Source organism: Rhyacophila brunnea, unplaced genomic scaffold, assembly GCF_057557595.1.
Source record: "Rhyacophila brunnea isolate RB1 unplaced genomic scaffold, BYU_Rbru_1.0 scaffold_22, whole genome shotgun sequence".
NCBI lineage: Eukaryota > Metazoa > Arthropoda > Insecta > Trichoptera > Rhyacophilidae > Rhyacophila > Rhyacophila brunnea.
This window is the reverse complement of record NW_028232882.1, coordinates 15,134,043-15,157,509: the sequence shown is the minus strand read 5'-3', so window position 1 is coordinate 15,157,509 and position 23,467 is coordinate 15,134,043. Positions and strand designations below refer to the sequence as shown.

Genomic DNA, 23,467 nt, shown 5'->3' with positions numbered 1-23,467 from the left:
GAAATTGAAAACCGATAAACCATACCTTTGGGCTTAGACAAATAAAAACACGGCAAAAAAATGATTTGTAATAATTCTCCAGCACCTTTTTTAGAAAAAATTCTTAGATTTTAATTTCTAACACAAAAATTTCGAAACACAAATGTCAGGTTTTTTTTAGAAACCCAATCCCTAATGGAACTGTCAAAAAATTCTCGGTGTCCACCCGAATTCCGGAGTGGTGTAGGTCATGGCTGGGGAGGGCTGACAGGGCTCTAGCCTGGGGGCCTGGGCTGTGGGGGGCCCGGCGTGTGGGTTGACCATATAAGTGGGATAAACACACATCATAAATTAGCTTTAATAGTAAAAAAAAGTCGCGGCGCTATTATACTTCATAGCCATGAACATTTTCAATTATATAATTATGCAATATATTTTTTTATTATTATGTATCGATACTCGACAGCTCCATTATCAAAGTAGATGTATTAAAAATCGCCAATAATTCACTGTATGAGTACCCTTAATTTGAACTAAAACACAATTTGAAAAAAGTTTAATGTAGTGTTTCACACTGCCTTTAATCTTGGAGGTAGGTAGGGGGCCTCAAGAGGACAAAGATCCTTTGGGTCTAATTAACATTCTCCTCCTTGCCCCCCCCCCCAATATTAAATCCTGGGTGCGCCACTGTCTGTCAGTCGTCGTAAACCACCAACACCTTGATTATTACGACACTTTAAAAGATCTCCTTCTATCTACGGTTCTGCTGCCCTCTTCTTTTCCAAGAGTTATGAGCTAGAGTACATCATACTTCTCACCGCGGTATATATGGCCGAAGTATGCAGCCTTTCGTTAGATCACTAATCAGGGGCAGATTTAGCGGTACTCCAGTGAGAGCAGGAGTAGTGCCCCACGCTGATAGCCCCTACATTTAAAAAAAATAGCCAAAAAATGGAAAAACTTATTTCTTCGAATAAATGCAGTGAGTAAGAGCCAGAGCTACTACGTCGATACGTTACCGCGTTCCCTTAATACACCAGTGGGTCTATTCTATACCTATCGACCGCCAAAGTGATAAAGTGATAAATATTATCAAACTTAGGGTAGGTTTGTATCAAAATATTAGCACTTATTGTAACAATTACACGAAGTTGGTTTTTATTGTTGCAATGAGTGCTATATTTTAACAGCACCTATCTTACTGCTAAACATAGGTACCTACCTACTATTCAATAGATACAGTAGGTACAACAAAACATTAAAAAAAATCAATGGTACTGAAATACGTCTGAATCTTTTACAAAAGGAAACACAAAAATACTGTGGAAACAATAATAATAAAATTGATATGTTCATCTACATTTGACACGTGTGCTTATATCCTGATCGACCGCTGTGAGTTGCACGATGTTTAAAGACCGTCATGTACAAATATCGATATTTGGTGTAACATTGCAATTTGCTTCAGGGTTATGTGTATCGCCATAATAAAAAGATTGAAAACACTTCCTTAGAGCAGTGGTCCCCAACCTTTTTGTCGCCGCGTACCGGTCAACGTTTGATAATTTTACGGCGGCCCGCTGACGGGGGGACGTTGATTGTTTATATTTTAGATTGTTTTGATTTAATAATTTTAATTTATTTGTATTTAAACATGCCTTCAAAATACAATACAGTTACACCAAAAAAATAATATAAAGTGATTTAACATTATTTTAACTCACTAGAACGCTAAATCAATCAGAATCCTGAGCTTGTTTCTTTGCAACGAGACGGTTCTGTCTAGGGGTAATAGGAGACAATGACACCCGAAGTGTGTTGCTTATGTCCAGATTATTCCGTTGTTTTGTTTTGGTTGCTATCCTAGCAGAAAACCCCGCTTCACAAAGATCGGATTCGGAAATGGCAATATGGATTTTAGTGCTGTGGTGGCAATCTTCGGTTAACCTCTCGTCCATGGAAAGTCACACAAACCCGAGAGAAATACACCACAGTAAATAAAATAGAAATGATTTAATGTTCCTTGGGCGGCCCGGTACCATTTGATCCACGGACCGGGGGTTAGGGACCACTGCCTTAGAGTACCTACACTACGTATAAGTGGCGTATTGATTTAACCAGATTAGCTACAGACCATTTGAATTCCAAATTCTTAAGCAGACACGGTGGTTTTGCTTCCAAGCTCTATCAGCTTGGATTATAAAATCTTCAACTTGCTTGTGTGGTGAAATCCCCAGAGGGTGCCCCCATATGTTGGTTAATATAAAAGAATGTTTCATGTCAATTCGACTCTCAGATGGATCGATCAGCCATTGTGAAAATTTCTCAGCTTTCAAAAATGTTACGACATTTACAGCGAGTAATATGAACTTCGCTCATCGAAAATTAACCACCATAAAATATTATTTTATCATAATATAAATCACTTATACCAGTAGAACTTTAGATAATCATAGACGTAAAGGAGCTACGCTGGTTTTAACTGAAACCCAACCCGTTTTACATATGTGAAACGTTGTAGGTACTAAAAATACATACTATTTAGAGATTATATAGCGTATGCCATAAAGATCTGACTTTTTGTAAACGTAATATTATTTTTTGAAAACATATTTTAAAATACATCTGTAATACAGAGATTTTAATGAAGTATTTATGTGTAAAAAATTCTAACCCATCGATGCCTATTTTCACTCCGCACACATTTCCAATGTTTCCATTACACGCTGAAACATTAGTTCTGAACCAATTTCGTCCCGTGTAGGTCGTTACATGTCGTCAATTTTCTACGGTCTTGTGACTGTTGAACATAGGTAGCCGTTTATATTTCGGGAATTGGCAACACTGGAGTTGCTAGGTGCAATTTGACTTCTGTATTTTTAAGTTTGACGTTTTTAACGGCAAAATTACTCAGAACGTTTTAATAAACGGACGCTTTTTGTTTTTTTAAATTCATTTGAAAAATTTATCTCGGTCAAAAAATGGAAATAACTCGTGAAAATTTTCATGCGATTATTTTTTACAACTTTCGACGTGGATTATCGTGGAAACAGTGCATCGCTGAACTTAGTACTTTATAGCGATAAAGCACTATCAAAAACTACGGTATATTGCTGGTTTAGCGAATTTTATCGTGGCCGTCATTTGCTCATAGACAAACCGCGTGAAGGTCGTCCAAAATCGGTTGTTTCTCCAGAAAACATCGATGCTGTGCATGAACTGATAATGCAAGATCATCATGTAACATACCGTAAGATTTAAGCATCCCTGGGCATTAGTAACACCAGCGTGTATACGATCTTGCATGAACATTTAGACGTGAAGAAGCTTCGGATCCCGCATAATCTGACAATCGCACAAGAAGGCGCGTGTCGATTGGTGCAAGGAAATGCTCAAAAATACGATCGAGGTGCTTCAAGAAAACGTTTATAAGATTGTTACAGGTGACGAATCTTGGATTTATACGTATGAGCCCGAAGGTAAACAGCAGTCGACCGTGTGGGTCTTCCAAAATGAGCTTAAAACAACAAAAGTTGCTCGCGCTCGAAGCACTTCGAAACAAATGGTCGCCTGTTTTTTTTTTTTTGGAAAAATGGGCCATGTCGCAACTGTGCCTTTGAAGAATCGTAGAGCAGTCAATTTTAAGTGGTACACAACCATTTGTTTGCTAGAAATTTTTGGTGAAATAAGAAAAAGCAACCGTCGGCGTCAAATTATCCCTCATCAAGACAATGCGAGCTCTCACACATCGGCTGAAACAAGCGACTATTTGAGCACTCAAAACATCAAATTGATAGTTCATCTGCCGTACAGCCACGATTTGGCACCAAATGATTTCTTTTTATTCCCGACAGTCAAAGATAAATTGCGTGGTCAACAATTTTCTACACCCGAAGAGGCGGTTGATGCATTCAAAAACCATGTTTTGGAGTTATCTTCTGCAAAGTGGCAAAAATGCTTTTCAGGTTGGTTCAAACGCATGGAAAATTATCGGGGAGAATATTTTTAAAAACAATAAAACTGTTTTCATTGATAAAAAAATCGTTTTTGTTTGTTGTTCCTGAAATATAAACGGCTACCCTCGTATGACTGTGTATGTTGTAGCTTAACCACTGGAAAATGCCAATATAAATGGCGTATTTAAAAAAAATGCTACCTTATTCTTAAGTAAATAATTATTTTAAAACAATAATTATTCGTAGGATCTTTTATCACATTTGAATGGTCAAAGACATAGCTTATAACCAGTATCTTTAGAATTATCTTCAAATTTGTTAATCGTGCCCATTTTTTCAATAATAAAATGCATAATTATTGTCAAATTTGGGATCACAGAGATTATAAATATAATTTTTTATCGTAAATATTTCACTATATAATGTTGACATTAATTTTACAAATGGTTTTATAAATGCGTTTAAAAAATAATAAATCTAAAAAAAATTAACACCACTGCACATGGATGTACTGAAATATGACTATATTCTAAAACATTAGATCGAGAGGTTTAAAATAATACTATTTTATGTAATAAAAATACTTTATGCAGTCATCAAATGTTTAAAATAAATATAAAGGTAAATAAGGTTTCAAAATTATATAAATAGATTATCTACAACGTTTAAGGAATGTCCAGGCTTATGCTCTTAAAATACCATAAATCTCCGTTTTGACCTACGTGGCGCACGTGGGCCGTTAATTAAAAAAAAAAAAAAAAAAAACAACACATTCATTCAACCGACCGGTACGTTTTGTAAACACTTATCTTTAAATAGCTGAATCTGAGAGTATTCGTTATAATAAATTGATATAAACCTCTAATTATGTTATAAAGTTTCTTTATCAGATAAAAGACCGTGTTATCTTTCGATTTGAAAGAGCGGCCATGTTTATTTAGCTACTGTTTATAAAACGCAAATAATTTTGTCAACACAAGAGCAAGGCTTTCTGATTATAATTATTAAATTCAATATGCTTGGTTGTTGTAATTGAAATGTTTTACGATATGAAAATATTTATCATATCATTTCCCGCTTCCAGATGAAGCATATAGCTTCTTAAATGTATGAAGTGGTGATACCAATATTAATTGATAAGCATGGTTTTAAATTACCTCATGAATTGCTATCAAAACTGTCAAAGAGTCATTATAAGAATCTATTTCATAATTTAACTATATACGTACAGCGGCTCTCGTGGTGCAGTGGATAAGGCACTGTCCCGGTGAGGACACAATATTTATGTGTTTTTCTCAAAGCCTGGGTGTTTGTGATTGTCCAAAATTACTAACAACCACCTTGTACGAAAAACCAAGGACATGGTTATTAATAATAATGTAAAAAACCTACAATAAATAATATATAAGTATTCACTTTATAAAATGATAGTACATGAATTTAATTAATCGTAAATAAACACACCCTTTCCGGACAGAAGATGAATATTATCATTGGGGAATCTTAGGACATGATTTATTGAAAGAACAACTTTGTTCGTTCGTTCAGCGGTTTCAACGATGGAGATAACTTTGATTATTGCCAATTTCGCAGAGAAGAAAGCAGTTAAAGAAGACGAAAATAAATTGTGTAATAATAAACGCATTTTTAATTCGTTTAAATCAATTGTTACAGTTTCGTTACCATAGCGTTGGGGCTTTCGAGATGTAGCTATATAGACCCATCCTCAAAATCCCTTGGACTGACCGGGTGACAAATGTCAAAGTACCGATAAGTACTACGTAGTATCAAAATCATAAAACTGTAGTAGGTACCTCGGCCACATTATGAGAGGACAAAAGTACGGCATTCTCCGATTGTCACCCAAGGAAATATCAATGGAAAACGCCGCAATTCGTGGATTAAGAACCTCGGTGATTGGTACAAATGCAGCTTCACCAAACTGTTATGGTTATCAGATAATAAAACAAAGATATCCCTAGTGATAACCAACTTTAACGAACAAATTTCACGATAATAAAAAGATAGCCGCATTTATATTTTTTTTATTTTCAAATTAGTTTGTATTCAAACATTAATTTTCGTTATGAATCATCAGTCCATGTTACTGGTTTTATTCACTAGGATTATTCATTCTATATTCCGATTATTATTCTTTCACTCAAAGGTGAAAATGAATGTAACCATACCGCGCGCGTCAGTTTTCGAAGTTTAGCAAAAAGTCATAACGTGATATAACTCACTACCATAAAGCTGCACTATCATAATACAAGCAATTAACTGGTAGTTTTAGCATCCAGTAACTGGGAATCTCAGACATTCCATAGATTATTGAATAAGGCAATTAAAACTCGGTATTAAACTCCGACTCTATCAGTATACCACTATCAAATTCGTAACCTTGTATTTTTTCAAGATTTTATTTTTCTCTTATTATTCGCCATCTTTGCCTAATGAATTGTTTTATGTGTTTAAAGATTTTCTGATAAACACAATCCATTAACAAATACAATTATTCTTCGTTTACGTGAATCTTTCTGTCGATTTCAGTATCATCCTCTTATCTAAATTAACTCTATATACAGGGGTGGATTTATGCTTGAAGGGGCCCTCAAAAATCATAATATAAAATTGTATTTTTTAAATAATACTCTTTTTTTGTTACAAAATCACTATTATTATTTCATCAAACATCAACATTTTAGGTTATATTGACATTAGGTCAAATAAATTTATTTGATTTTGGCCAATGGTGTTTCGCAAATATTTTTTATTTCAAGACAATGTGGACAATGAATGATCTTTCGTTTTAGCTATCCAATTGTGGGTATACCTACATAACATTTTTTTACCATGTCCGATCCTAATAAGAACATATGGGACTCCACAGAGTGAAGGTTTGTATTAACAGATTTTTGTTTTTACGAGAAATCGATGTTAGCCACTTGCTCAACCTATTAGGTCCATGCTCTGACTGATACACAAATTGAAAAATAATATGTATCCTTCCAGACCCAGGATTCGAACCTGGAACCCACGACACTATGTGTATATTTTCTAGACCCAGAATTGAGACCTGGAACCCACAACTTAATAAGCGATCGCGTAAGCCGCTCGGCCATCGTGGGCTAATAACATACTGAGAAATATTCTTAAAGCGATTAGAATGTTTAAAAAAATACTTAGAATTGGGCATCCTCTGGAATTTAGGAATTTGCACACTCTTATGCTGCAAGATTTTGCAAACTATTTCAAATTATTTTCCTCTACTAACTTGGTGGCCCTCGGCATGCCCCCATAAGAGGGGGCTGACAAATCTCTAGCCTGGAGGCCCGGGCTTAGGAGGAGGCCGGCGTAGCGGGTCCTCCAGTTAAATGAGAACAACACACACCACAAATTTTCTCTGCATTTGCTCCTTAAATAATATTAACATTTTAAAATATTTGGCTGTGCGATTCAATTTGATGCGATATGACGATCAATAGAATTCAAGTGTAGAATTTTATTTTATAATTATTTTAAGTGTGTTTCTTGACTTAAAAAATGGCTATTTATCTAATATGGCGAAGGGTAGCGTGATATTTGGCTACCATAAAAGGAGGTCACGATCACTGCTTCATAATACGACGATACGTGCCGACAACTCAATAAATCAACTGGATTTACTTAAAAATCGCTAAAAATACAGGAAATAACCTTAACTTTTGGGTTCCTCGGCTACCGTTTGAGGAACACTACTGTCGAAAATCACAATGTCTTTATCTTAGCAATATGTGGGGGGCGCTATATATCCTGGACTAGGGGGGCTGCTTCAGGATGTTGGGGCCATCAGTGGCGAAGACTCCATACTAGGCAATTATTTTAAGCCTACCCTCTTAAGAAAAATAAGTTTTAATTGCATATTGACTTATTTATATAATCATTTGATTATATATTCAAAAAAATAATTTATTTTTCCAACAAGAGATGCCATTATGTGTATGAATTTATTACACAGATAATAACAAAATAATCTGCAAAGGTTTTTAAAAATATACCATAGCGCGCCATCTGTCTTGACGTAAATAAAGGTTGGGTTATGTTTCAAATAAGTCCTAATTTTTTTTCATATGGACTTTACGTCTCGTAGCCCCGCCCAGTCTATCGAATTGTATGAACTAAGGTATGCTCCGACCGCAGAGCTTAAAACTTAATAATTAATAATTAGATAATAACTATTTTTTAAAATAAAAAGAAATTTTATCTAATGAATTTTGATGTGTATAAATGTTTTGAAAAAATACGTGATTTAAACTGATCGGTTAATTTTATGTCGTCAGTGAGTTGTCATTAGTGTGTACCTATTTATTAGTAGTAATATCGTATTATCTTCTTATTTCTCGTAAGTATACCTGAATAGTGTGTTCTTTTTATCATATCTCCACAGCCTACCTCTTTCCAAATGTCACCCTTCGCCACTGGGGCCATGGCCCTGGGCTATAGTATCTTTAGCCCTATAGTAAATTCAGGCCTGCCTATACTATATAGATACTTTTGTTCTATATAGATATTTTTTTATATCATAGAATACTTACAGTAAAAATTACTGTCCATGATCATCAGTTTTCTAGACTTATTGTAATAAGTAACCTACAAAGTTATGTTATCGCCTTTTTGCCTTGTTTATAGAGACAATGTTTATTTTCTTATCTAGTGTGCGATCTTGAAAGTATATTTTCGTGATTGTTCTCTCTCTCCCCAGCTAAATACAACAATGTATATTGAATATGTATTCAAGATAGAAAAAAACTTATATGATTAATATAGACCCCAGAATGGAATGTTACTAGAGCCTTTTTACATCGAATTTAAATAATATCTTAAATTGTCCTCTGATATACGGTAAACATAGCAGAGAACGACGCCCCATTTTATTGACTTAAGACACATCATAATATAAGATACATCAGTGAAACGGCAAATAATTTTCAACTATACGCGCGACGAAATTTTGGACTCGCTGGCATTCATTCATGTAAAGTCAGTCAATACAGTAATATAAAGATGACTAAAAACGTTACCCATTTACTTGAAAAAGAAAACATGTCAATGAATATATTATTATTGTTACTAATAGAACAATAAACAGAACATTAAATGGACGCATGTTGGATTTATATGACAAATTATATTCCAATCGGCATGCGTCATTTGCACCCGCTACCGGCAATCCGCGCATCGCCTAGCCACGATCTTTTTAGACCATGCCTCAACTGAGGTAGAGCCTTAATAACATCTATCGAACTATTCCGGATACTATCCGGCGAAAATGAAGTGGTGAAGGGCGAAGGTAGGCTTTTAAGATCTGACATAAATAATGCACATTAAACTTTGTCAGTAATATTTATTTGTTTTCATTGAACTAAGAATAAAAATTACAAATGGTGCTGGTTAGTTTTTAAAAATAAATTAAGCCCTGCTCAACCAAAACCATAATAGTTAAGGTATGCTATGTGCGATCCGACAAAAATAGTGCACACTTTTGCAGTCATACAGACTTCTTTATTTGTGTTGAATTAAGTTTACGTATTACAGATAGTGTTGGTTAGTTTTTTTTAAATTTTATTAAACCATATCTAAACCAAACAATAATATATAAAAATATGGTATATTATGTATAGTTTAATGGTATAATTTTAGATATTTTATAGATACACGAATATTTTTGACTATTATCTATTATATTACATCTACTCGATGCGTGTGGGTCTTCATCTGAATGCCGCTAAGACCAAATCCATGTGCAGTGCTGCATGCATCGACGCCGACACTCCTCTGCGGGTTTCTGGTCTGCCCGTCGAGCTGGTGTCCAGATTCAAATACTTGGGTGCCACGGTTGCCGATGATGGTGGTATTTCTAGTGAGCTTGGAATCCGCATGGGTGTGGCGGGCTCTGCGTTCAACCAACTTGGAGTCGCATGGAGGTCAAGGCTGTATTCTGTGAGGACCAAATGTCGTTTGTTTAACGCGTGCGTGCTACCTGTGCTCCTGTATGGTTGTGAGACATGGCATCTTACTAAGCTTCAAGAGTCTCGGCTTTTGAGCTTTGAGAATCGATGTCTCCGCCGAATCTTAGGGGTACATTGGTACGACCGCTTTACAAACACCCGAGTTCGTGAGCAAACACAACAGCCTTCGGTGATTGAATTTATCACGAAGAGACGATTTACGTGGCTGGGACATGTATTCCGGATGCCGCCAAAGAGTGCGGCACTTCGTACCCTTGTGGCACAGCCTCAAGGGTTCCGTCGCCGTGGCCGGCCCTCCCTCACCCTGCAGCGATGCTAGAAAAGCGACCTACGTGCTACAGGTCTGACATGGCAGAAGGCGCAGGAGTTGGCGATGGACCGAGGGAAGTGGCGCCAACTTGTGCTTGCCCTATGCCCCAATGTTGGGACGTGACAGGGTGAAGGAAGAAGAAGAAGAAGAAGAATTATCTATTATGGCTTGGTTTATGCAGGGTTTAATTAAATTTTAAAAATTAACCAAAATCATCTGCAAATTGTAGTCTTAGTTCAAGGAAAACAAGTACTACCTATGACTGACAAAGTTTAGTGTGCACTATTTATGTCGGATCTTAACAGCCTATCTCCACCCTTCGCCAATGCTGGATAGCAGATGATAAAGCAAAATATTGCCGTGATGGAGGACGACCTTCATTAGGGGATGGCACGTTAAGCTTAAGAACTAAATAGAAAAATATGCACAGGTGGCACTACTGCCTGGTAATTTTTTGTAGTGTTAAAATTAATATGATATAATATTGTGGAAATTTTATTATATTATTTTCACTACCAAATTAACTTTTAACTTGTTTACGTATTAATGTTCATTTGGTGGAAAACTTTTTTGTATGTATAAAGATACCTTTATCATTAATTACAATTCATTTAATTGCATTCGTCTCTTTGTTTCAGCGGAACGGGAGAAAAAGAGTGTGGCTCCATAGAGAATGGAGACAAGCAGACTCAGTCAGAGTTCATGGCTCGGCTGGTGCACAGCTGCCGGTATGACAAACTCCTCAGACCTCAGACTGATGGACCTGTGTCCGTTCTGGCCAGGGCCTACGTTTACTTCATGCAGGCCACCGACGCCCACGATATGGTAAATATATTTTGTATCATTAAAGCCTATTTCAGACGAAATCACTTGTCGTTGAGCATAAGAACCACATATTTGACTAGCCACGATTAGAGTTGGGTTTCGGGAATTCTCGATAAATTTTCGAGATTTCCCATCCTGAATCTCGAGAATTGAAATTTTTAACATTTCTGGAAATCCCGAATCTCGAGAATTCAAAATTTCATCATTTCGGGAAATCCAGAATCTCGAGATTAAGATTTTCTCGGGAAATACCCAACTCTAGCCACTATGGATTCGCTGCCAAGCACCTTGAGCATTGACTTGTCATGTAACAGTCAACATGTCAACAGACCCACTAGCCAAATAAATTTAATTCCTTGACTTAACATACACCAAATTAAATATTTTTACAGCATTTCAAGCTCCACTTCCTTCTCCAGCTGCGCTACTTTGATCCCCGGCTAGCCTACAAAACCTATTCTCCAACAAGAAAAGTAATCGTCGGTGAAGACCAACTGAGGGGTGCCATATGGACGCCCCACGTCTTCATAGCTAATGAGCAAAAGTCTTCAATAATGGGAACTGACGCTAAGGATGTGCTAGTTTCAATATCCCCTGAAGGAGTAGCTCTGTTTAGTAGAAGAATACAGGCGGTTGTTTACTGCTGGATGAACCTTCAGAAGTTCCCGTTTGATGAGCAGGTCTGCTCCATGCAGTTTGAGAGCTGTGAGTATTGAAGCATTTGTTTATTACTTTGAAATGTTACTATAGTATTTAGCTTATTTGGAATAAGCGTTCTAAAGACATAGAATTTGTTTTTCTATTCCGTGATTCATTTGTTTAACTTTTTCTTCTGTCAGTAGTAGTATATAGTATATTAGTCTATGGTCAGTAGTATTGAAGTGCTGAAAATGAAATAATGTGTCACATAAAAATATTTTTTGAAGTTACGAGCTGACTTCACAATCACGTCGTCACAATAAATATCCATGACAGAGGATTCAAACATGTGTGAAAAGATATAAACATGGTATTTCAGCTACACTGGGGTGTCCGGGTTTGATCCCGATGAGGTCACAATAATATTATATTTATGTAGTTTTCTCATAGGTTGGGATGGTCATGTGATCGTTTTGTTTCTACTGTACTACTATTTCACTACAGCACTGTCATTGGGCTTCAAGGCCTGTTATAGTGTTAAAAAGAATTTGTATGTATATTACATATTATATATTTTATAATTATAAAAATCAATTTAGATCAAAATTAACATTTGAATATTATATCCTATGGGCGTGGTGTAAAAATTTTGTTATTATTTTCGTAGCAACCGAATATTATAATTTAAATATTCTGGCCAGACTTGTCCTCCTTCAAACACTAAAAATATTAATGAACATAAAGGAATATTAATATTTTTCCATAGAATTTTAATCATTTGACTACGAGACCTCATTTAAATGAGGTCTCTATTATATGTCAACATAATATTATAATATATCCAACCAGTCAAATTTAAATATCATTAGATTAGATTTGATAAAATATGTCTTGTGTTTATCTTTTCAATTTACATAGATTTAGATCCAATACAAAGTGTTTTTTCTTCGACTTCTCGTAAAAAAATATATTTTTTCATCTTTCTCATTAGTGGTAAAATATTCTCGTACCAAATACAAAAGTCACTATTTCTGACAGAACGGAGTATATCTCATTAAATTTACTAGTCGTAATGGAACAGGTATCATTGAAGTAGGTTTTTCTTTCAGGGATGTACAACGCGAACGAAGTGGTACTCCACTGGGAAGATCAGACGCCTGTCACTCTTGCACCAGAGTTACACCTCTCCGAGTTCGCAATTCTTGGAAACTGGATTAATGAATCGTCGGTGATTGCTGACTGGTCCAATCCAAGACACGGAGGATTTAGTAAGAAACTTTTAATTAAATTACTTAGTTGTATAATCGTATTCATAAATTTACGGAAACGTATTTATGGATGATGATGTGGATGAGATAGAAGGTTGTTGGAGAAGAGTTTATTGATCGATACAAGAATACAATAAAAACAATAATATTTTAATAAAGATGACAGCGTGGGATTATAATCGCGAGTAATGATGTACTAGTGAGATCGATGTGATCATGAGATTGATTATATTAATGAACTGAGAGACTTAATTCGAATGTAGTGATTGTTAACTATGTCGAGTGACAATTTTAGTGAGTTTCGTGACGGATTTGATGAGTTGAGTGAGGATTCATGCATTGTCCTTCCAAAAATGCAGTACTTACATATATTATAAGAGATACTTGTAATTTCATCAATGTTCATTACTGATCTAGTTATGATTGAAGAAATACTGACGATTATTATCACTATATTGTTTTGTTTTGGCAACAAAACATACATATTAAATTGTGTCACTCATTTAATGCTGAGTGTTATGATTGCTACACGCTACACGTATAAACTGATGCTACATTCGTAGAAAGAATTTAACGTATTTTTTTGCTATTACATGATTCCAACCAAGCAATATATTATGCTACTATTAAATCTACATTCAAATGCTATTTAATTGATATTAATGTACCCATATTTTGATTACAGTTGGGAACTATAGTTCACTTACGTTCACCTTCAAGTTGGCAAGAGAAATGGGTTACTACATGATTGACTACTTTGTTCCATCAATGATGATAGTTGCTATTTCTTGGGTGTCATTTTGGCTGCAAGCTGATCAATCCGCTCCTAGGATTACGTTAGGTAGGTACCTACGGAATGTTTTTGTTAACTTTTACTTAGTAGATTCCTCCTTACTACTTTCTGACATACCTTTGCTAATTATTATATTAGCAAAGAATATTAAATATCTAAATTCTCATCGCATGCTTTACACGCTCACAATGGCCGCGCGGCTTATGCATCGGTCTTATAACGTCATGGGTCCCAGGTCTGGCAAGTACACACATTGTTTTTAAATTTGTGTATGAGTCAGACTATGGACCTAATAGGTTGAGCAAGTGGCTAACATCCATTTCTCGTAAAAACAAAAAAATCTGATAATACAAAACCTCCACTCTGTGGAGGCCTATATTATGATCTTATGAGAATCGGAAATGGTAAAAAAAATGCTCATTGCCAGTTAGTTTATTTTGTGAATGGTGGCGCCATCTTATAGACAATTAACAAACTGCTTTATATTATTTTCGGGTATAGCCTATAATTTCTTTTTTTTTTGTGGAAATGATGTAATCTAACTAACATAATATATCTGGAGAACGTCCAGGAGCTCAAACGTGCCCTGGCATTGGTGATGATGAAAGAACTTGATTACATAATCAACTATTTTTAAGAGAATTGGAGAGAGGGCCTATAACTGACTGAGTTATCCACTCCTCCAGTTCCTCACTCATAAGAGAAAAGGGTGATATGATAGTCGTGAACCGTTCCAAAGATGGGTTTGCATCCCAAAATAGCTGTCAATAACAATAACTTAAATATCGTAGAATTAACAAAAAAAACTGTTTTTCAAAACCATCTATCTATCGTTCATGAAAATTCAATAATTTAAAAAAAATAGATGAACCTTTATGCTACTATCAAATGAGCTAACCGCACGATATACAGCATCACAATAAACTGCATACCTATATTATGCGATGGAATATCATGACGAAAGCGAATGATATTGGTGACAGCTTAAAAATTAATATTTGCTTAAAAATTATTGCTGATAGGCAAAAATTGCATAGCTAGAACTTGTCCCTGTCATCATAATAATTATAGTATGTAAGATGTAACCTGTCAGTTTAGAAACTGATCGATTTCCTCTCTTCTTTGTTCCCTGGAAATAATTGAATTATTTACAATGCATTGTTTTTCTTTTTATGATTACAGGCTGTACAACCATGTTGTCATTCATAACATTAGCTTCATCTCAGGGGAAGACATTGCCGAAAGTGTCTTACATAAAGGCGAGTGAAGTCTGGTTTTTGGGCTGCACCGGATTTATATTTGGCTCCCTGGTCGAGTTTGCCTTCGTCAACATAATTTGGCGCCGCAAGTAAGTAATACCGTATAAAGTATTCATCTTCTTGTCCATGCCTGCTCCTTAGGTGGATCATATGAACACCCTACGATGCTTCCAAGAATCCGATTCAATCAAATTACATAATTTTTACTCTTTAGTTTCTATTCTAATGGATTTAAATTTTCTACTATTCCATTTAGGTCTTTTTTTGCGACCCGGGTTTCGCCTTTCGGCATCTTCAGGCTCCGTGTGCACCCAGCAAAGGTAAACACACACTGACAGCGAACACTCTTTAACTCTTAACACTCTTTAAGTTAAAGAGTGTTCGTTGTCAGTGTGTGTTTACCTTTGGTGAGTGTACACGGCCCCAGAAGATCCCGAAAGGCGAAACCCGAGTCGCAAAAAACGACTTAAATGGAACAGTACAAAACTTAAAACCATTAGAATTTAAATTCAAATTCCATCAAGTACCTTCGGTCGATAGTATTAATATCTTTAGTTTCTTAACAAAGAGAAAAGAGATAATATAATAAATATTTGACAGCGCCGCAAAATTTAACAAAAATTGGGCAAAATATTAACGCAAGAAATACCCGGTAGGATTTCGAAACAATTGGTGGATTATTTGCCAATGTCTACTTAGATCTTGAAGTCATCAACGATAATGGGTCTTCCATCGTTGATGAGACTCCAGAGTTCCAGATAGATGCCATCAAGATATTCAGCGGAAGAAAAAGGATTAAAATTGTATATTGCTTAAAACAGTCATATTTATTATAGTATTCACCATATATTCCTCTTCCTTCTTTTCTCAGTGTTTCGGACTCATTACAGAGGCCGTTCTAGATAATATGTGCTCCCAATAGCTGGTTGGACTGGACCGATTTACTGATCATTTTCTGTAGCCATTTTACTTTATTCTCAGAGGATACGATATGCTTCCTGTAATTCCCAGCCACATGAACATATAGGCTGAGCAATAATAGACCAGATCAAAAACAGAAAAAAATATACTGCAATTAGGTCGTCAAACTTTGGTAGCAGATAGCACCAAAAAAAGAAATGGAGCATATTGTCAATGCGGCAGCTCCAATATGTTATTATATTCACTATTATCAGTGTTACCATCTTTATCTATGCTGATTATAGGACAAAGGCATAAAAATTAAAATATTAAAAACTACGTGCCTATCTTCGTAAAATTTTTATAAATTTCAAATCGGAAGACTTTCAATGGTCTTATTGATTTTAGTTATTTTTTTGGCACAGTTTTATGTACGTGAGCCATGAATTCATTATTGATGCAAATGTCTATCAACTGAGGAAATATACATATGAAATATTTTGTTTTAAATTGTGTTTTTATATAATATAGATATTAACATATCAGCGAGGTCTACTACCCCCCCCCCCCCCCCCCGTATGTTTATTATATTCTTTGACTATCTGAGGGCAGTCAACTTCACTTTTTGCTTCACTTATTTGGAAAGCCTGTTTATTTTTTGTAGACGTTCAGCCCTAATGAAGGTTTGATAGGTTTATTGTCATACCAACGTACAACCGCGAGTTTGTTCTCACCACAGACAACTTGTGCGTAACTACCTCTATCCATCTTTTCTTCATTACCTTTTCTGCATGGAGAATATTTTCAGCACCCCTTATCCGGTGGTTTGAATGGTACCGAGACTAAACATTCCATAATTTTCCCTTACTAGGTGAAACAAACAAAAAAAATGTAAGCAAACAGAAACTAAATACCACAATGTACCCGATTTAGCAATGTAGACCACAGTGAACATATCGAGTAGGAGGTGATTTTATAAGGATTTGGCAATGTTCACTGTGATGAACAAACAACTTTGAACAGACTCAAAAACCACATAAAGATAATATGTCCAATTATTTTACACGTTATACACGGAAACGTTATTTTACAAATTAAAAGGAACACTTGAAACAAAAATTAATTTTAAAGACAACAAAAAATAATAATATATACCTCGCAAAGAACAGATGACCTGCGGGGCGACCGACATTTTGCTTTCGGAATGAGTGAAATGACAATTAAAAGTGTAGCGACTAACAAAATTCTTTTTACCAATATGTAATAGTTTGGTTAAATTAACATTATTACAAAAAAACCTGATAAAATTATAGTATTTCTGAAAAAATATATAGTACAGGAACATTTTTCGTCTTGAATCGTATTTTGGTATATTTGGCGTAAAATTGTAGTATTATTTGCGGAATTAAAATTATAGTATTGTACCACAATAATTATAGTACAGTTGGCACCACTAACTATTATATTCTATATAATTATTCACTTTTCTGCATCTTCTCAAGTTCATAGCTCCACAGAATACACTCTGGTTAGTAGGGAAACTAATAATTAAATAATGACATCACATTATATATTTTCAGGAAAGCTATGGCACTCAAGAAGGTGAACAGTAAATACATCCTGAAGAATACGCTGACACCACGACTAGCACGAAAAGAACTTAGTCTCAGCCAAGGAGGGCTAACCAAATCACATTCCTGTTCAAGTCTCGACGGCGCATCCGACCCACCGAAACCTGCTTACAATAATAACTTGACTGTCCACGTAAGTTTCTTGCACCACGTGAATTTTTAAAAGGACAATCCATATCTATGCACGGTGTTTTTTTAGATGTATTTTATATCTATTGAAAACCCACTTTCGTCCCTTAGTTTTAAAACCGTACTTTATTTTTACCGATCCCGAGAAGTTGAGCCTAAATTAATAAGCTTGGCTCAAATTTGGACGGAAAAAATTAGGGGGACAGCCGCATGTTTGGAATTGAGATATAAAAATTCCCTCTACTTTACAATCTGAATCAAAAATAATTACAAGATAAAAAAAACTTCTTATATGCCACGTTTTTAAATTTTCTGTTGAATCATATAAACTTGACAATTCTATGTATTAATAAAATCTTTTTTATTGTACTTGATAGAAATACTGAATAAATAGAGAATACTGAAATGTCATTTTGATATTTCATATTGATTTCCATAGTAACGCACGTATATATTAATAATTTAGTTGCTAGGACCCCCTTAGCAACCAACAATAATAATTACTTTCCATACAAAACAGAATTAACTGAAAATGAATTCAATTCTGCTTAAAAATGGCTAAAAGTATTAAAAGAATGCATTGTCATCGTGTTCTGATATATTCTAAAAGTTTCAAATGTCTAGCTAGTCGGGAAGTTAATTAAAAATCTTCAATCGTCCAATACAAATCTTGGACAAACAAGAAAAATATGTACTGGACACACAAAAAAAAATTAGTACTGAACAAACAAGAATACGTGCTAATAAAAACGTGGTAATAAACACAAACAAACTTCGATGTTTCGGAGTGAGTAACATAATTTTCTTCGACATCTTTACTACATTATAGTATTGTTACGTTTTCCAGAGCCTGTCATCGCACATCAATCTACCAATAATCACGACGCAGAGTTACGACGATCTCGTATCACCGAACCATGGATCAAGAGACAATGCTGTCACCATCCAAGTGGACGGAGCCCCACCGCCCAAGCCGGTGACGTGGACCACAATGACTCCTCAACAAATCTCGATGTGGATCGACACTCGCTCCAGGTTCCTCTTCCCTTTGGCATTCCTCGTCTTCAACATTGTCTACTTCACAACAGTATATTGTCTATAAACAACTGATGACCTCCTAAACATGTGAATAGACTTTTCCTAAAACCACAGAAGACATAATACAACATTGATATTATGTTAAGGGTACCACGCGAGCTTCTGATGTGGTTTGAGGTTTAATACAACAATGGAAATCTACTTAAAAAATATATCATCAAACATCCTTATGTATACATTGATCTATTACAAGTACAATGTTACCTAGATGACACATTCACGAATGAAAACTTTTGCTCTTACTTTAACATGATAGTTACTGAGCGAATGTCCATACTCTTATCATTTCATAATCAATTATATGGACGTATTATTCTAGCAAGTTTTAATAATGCAGAAACTTATCTAACATTCATCAGATCGTAAATAAATGTATATACATACACTTTAATTGTAAATTAACGTTATGTTAATAAACTTCATATTAATTAACGTTAATTTACAATTAAAATGTGTATATATTATTGAGACACCAGATTGCCACCAGTAGGCCAACGATTCGCATTGTTTTTTTTTTCAATAGTATCATTTCCGTGATAGTATCTACATAACAGAAAATATACGAAATTGTTTCTAGCGTCTTGTCAGTATTGTATTTATAACATTTTAATCGCCTTCTGAGTCGTTCAATATTTGACAATTTAATTTATTTATTTTCAAAAAAATAGTTCAATATTTTATTTGGGGTTTATTAACTAGAACAAATCCTGGGCCGGTCTCGGGGCGCAAATCTACCCCTGATAATACAAAGCTTAAAAGTACAAGAGGTGACAAGTGGGTGAATTATGTTAGTGTAGTCGCGATGTAGTATGGGCACATCTTCTTTTGAGTCGTGTCATCTGTACGTAATATATAAATGTTGCACCAGAAAATGTTTTTTTTTATATATATGATATAGAGGTAACGCATGAACCAGTGTGGACTCATATGAGTGTTAGTGCACTGGTTATCCTATGAGAAAAAAATACTAACACAGTCTACCAGATATGTTACACGATCGAATATACCCAACATAGTTACAAATTATAAAGACAACAGAACTATGAACTTATGTGTGGTGAAGAGTAGATAAAATTAACAAAATGTCTTATCGCCACTTCAATATTACAAGGTTTTATGTTACTGTTTTAGCAATTTTGAGAAAGCCACCACTTTTATCAATCACTAGCTGAAGTACCCGGCTAGTAGTGAAATACCCCGGTCGCACGAGGTCACTCCATTGATCGATATACTTCATTGATCAATATACCATCTTACTCAACATATCAATAATAATTACTTTCTTCAATATTAACATAGCTGTATCTACGCATATAACTTGTCAAAATAAAAATAATTCTGATAACCAACTCAAACAAAATAAATTAAAATCAAATTTTAAATATGCAAACCTTTCCTTGACCTGTCGTGAAAATTCTAAATTGTAATTGCCATGAGAGGTAATTTTAACGTAAAACTTTGCTTTTGTTTAAATAATGATATATGATATGCCAATTGAGATTATAAAATATGCCAATTGAGCCTAAGTAGGAAAAGGAAATCAAACAAACATATTTTGACTTTTATATAACATATAGATTAGGAAAATACATATCTCTACGTGAAAGCAACAGTGAAATAAAGTGGAAAATATGGATTTTGAGATAAGTATGCCAATCGATTGATAGCTACACCTACCTAAATCACTGAATTTCTTTAAAAGAAAATGTTCATTCAAAAGAAAAATAACAATGTTGCATTTATTAAAAAATATTCTGTATCTTCAAAGTAACAGTGGGATTACTTAAACTCCTTACTGTTAATAATGTTATATAAAAAATCTTACCATTATCAGATCTTGATTATAAACCGCAGAAAAAAAACAATATAAATAGGGTTAACGATTTAATTTGTATGAAACAAACATTAAAGTTCAATTATCGCGAAACCAGTATTTTTTTTACTTATCTCACTGTTGCTTTCAGGTAGTGATATACATAAGTCGGCATTTTTAACGTTTTATTATGTATGTAAGGTACCTAATAGTAATATAGTATTTTTATAATAATAATAATATAGTATTGATATTGTGGTGTGGTGTGGTATACAGTATTATTTAAAAATCATTATTAATTGTATTGTAACATACAACCTTGTAACAGTGAAATAGCGATATATCTCAAATTAATATTCCTTAATAGTGTAAATATAAGTTATTCGTCTTAACACTAATATGCCATAATACATACTATTGAAAACGTTTACATAATGCATAAATATTGAATTGGATGGTGCTTTAAAGGAATTTGGTGTAGAAACCTAAATACTTAATAAATATCTACATAAGATCTATACTTAATGGGTTATGAATTTAGATATTTTAGATGTAAACGTGATGAACAGCGTGCATTGAAATTACATAAAACGGATTAAATATCTTGTAAATCATTATTTATAATCGTGAATCATCAACGATATAGTTGTAATTATTAAAAAATACCTAGATGTTAATACTAATGCCATTTTCTGAATACAAGTTAAGCTATAATAAAGTTATTTAATGTTTTTACCGTATTGAAATTAACAATTAAATTGAAAACAAAATATTTTCTACATAAAAGATTACAATAAAATATTATAATACATAGTTAGAATAGTATCGATTTACACATTTCAGTAGCATTTCAGTTAACATTGATCATACATAGATAAATCTAGTATCTGTAGTAAACACATTTACACTTGTTTTTTTAAAAATGTGCCATTTCCCCGATTGAATGTTAGAATAATAAAAATCTTTGGTTTCCATTGAATTTTTTCGTAATCAAAGTTGGACACCAGAACAATAAACTAAAATAATACATGTTATGTTGATTCACTGTAAGTAATGAATTTAGGAAATAATACATCCTAGATAATAAATAATAAGACTTCCGTATAGTATAGAGAATTACTAGATTATTATTTCGACAGATATTTGCTGTCATGTTGGCTAGTGACTTTCTGTTTACCAACGAAACCTCTAATAAAGTCGAATTGTTCTATTAATTTTAACTAAACTACTCCTTTTATACTTTCAGTGCTTATTTATCAAATTCACTGTCATGTTTTTATTATTTCCCAATTATACTGAATGACAGTAATAAAACATACTTAATATATTAAATAATTGTATTAAAATATCTGGAGCTACTAATTAAATTTTAAGTTGATTTTATCTTTTTATTATATTTAGTATCCTGTTTGTATTTATAATATCATTTTTATTTTAAGATTTAATAATTATAATATCTATCCACCCCAAAGCCAGAGTATCTCAAGTCAGATTTTTGACAAGAAAATTGGGTTATGTACATTCTGTGCCAATTCACCTTTTGACTCAATTGATAACGCAATCTTGAAATAATAAGGAATGAAATCTTTCTGGACTAAAGGTACACTGGTTTTCGGGTATAGATAATAATATATTGTGTAGGATTCAGTTATTAATAATTCATCTGTAACCACTTTACAATTATTTAGTTTTATTTATTGACTATGACGATTTTCATAACGTTGCATTTCTGTAAAAAAAATATATTAAAAGAAATTCTGTACCTGAGAGCCGATTTATCGTATGTCCAAATAATACAATAAAAATAATTTAGGATTTTTTAGCCAATTAATATCTATCTGTAGACTTTCAGTTTTCTGGTTTTATAAATTCTAGGTTACTGTTATATAATAGAAAGTTATGATGCTTTATGTACAAAATCTTTACTTACGTAATTGTATGCAAAATCATACCTGCACATTGGATCTGAGGTACAGAATTAAATAAAGTTAGAATATTGATCATATGTGTATTATTGTTAATTACTTTATGGATTAATTTATAAGTTATATTAAATTGTACTCCTCTAAACATAAAAATGTTAAGCTTAATTTACTTTTAATTACCTACCTACTTAGATTTTTTATGCTTAATAGTAATCACAAGTTATTCTATCAAACTACTAATAAATTATTAAAACTAAGTTAGTTGTTATGTGTAAAAAAATATTTTACTGTAAGTTAACAAATGAGTAATTGTGTGTAGCAATATATTTTCTCTAACGTTTAACAATGTGCCAGTTGCATTTTATGACAAACATGTGCCTTAGTATGTCTGAATGTATAATAAAATATTTTGTGCAAAAACTTAGTATTATTTCCGTAAAATAACTGACTTATCCTTCGACATCCGTCCGTCAAGTCTACAGATGATTTTAGGTGTATATCGTTGAAAAACGTACTGTTATGTCCCTCAGGGAATAAGGCAAAGGAATCAGGTGACGAAAGGAACCTGAAGTGGTATGATGGTGTTCTCCTTCCTTTGTCTCCTTGCCAAAGACTGGACTTCTCTTCAACTACTGAGTAGTATTCTGCCCTTAGGAAGAATTCGCAAAATTTGTGAAATTGAGTTATGAATGCCATCCATTAGGTAATTTTGAAAGTTATATGTTCTGTTCACTTTAAAATCAGTATTATTACTAAAATACCGTTAAAATCCTTAGTGAAAAAATAGACATCTTCTAAAATAATACATTTTTTTTAGCAAAAAGGCAGTAATTGCACATATTCATTGCAGTTACTGCTTGTTTATTATTTATTTGTTTGTATTCCAACTTCCTAATAATAAAAATTACAACAGTTTTTTATTAATTCACAGTAC

The 23,467-nt window shown here is 33.8% G+C and overlaps 1 protein-coding gene across 1 annotated transcript in view; it reads left to right on the top strand.

Moving 5' to 3' along the window:
* The window catches only part of LOC147070090 (pH-sensitive chloride channel 2-like), a 75,635-nt gene extending 54,986 nt beyond the window's left edge, over positions 1–20,649 (top strand). Inside the window, exons 2-8 of the mRNA XM_085949799.1 lie at positions 10,892–11,078; positions 11,471–11,783; positions 12,827–12,985; positions 13,671–13,826; positions 14,961–15,126; positions 17,518–17,701; positions 18,545–20,649. Coding sequence (XP_085805925.1) covers positions 10,892–11,078; positions 11,471–11,783; positions 12,827–12,985; positions 13,671–13,826; positions 14,961–15,126; positions 17,518–17,701; positions 18,545–18,799 — 1,420 coding nt within the window. The 3' untranslated portion in view covers positions 18,800–20,649. The remainder of the gene's footprint in view (positions 1–10,891; positions 11,079–11,470; positions 11,784–12,826; positions 12,986–13,670; positions 13,827–14,960; positions 15,127–17,517; positions 17,702–18,544) is intronic.
* The last annotated feature ends 2,818 nt before the right edge of the window (positions 20,650–23,467 follow it).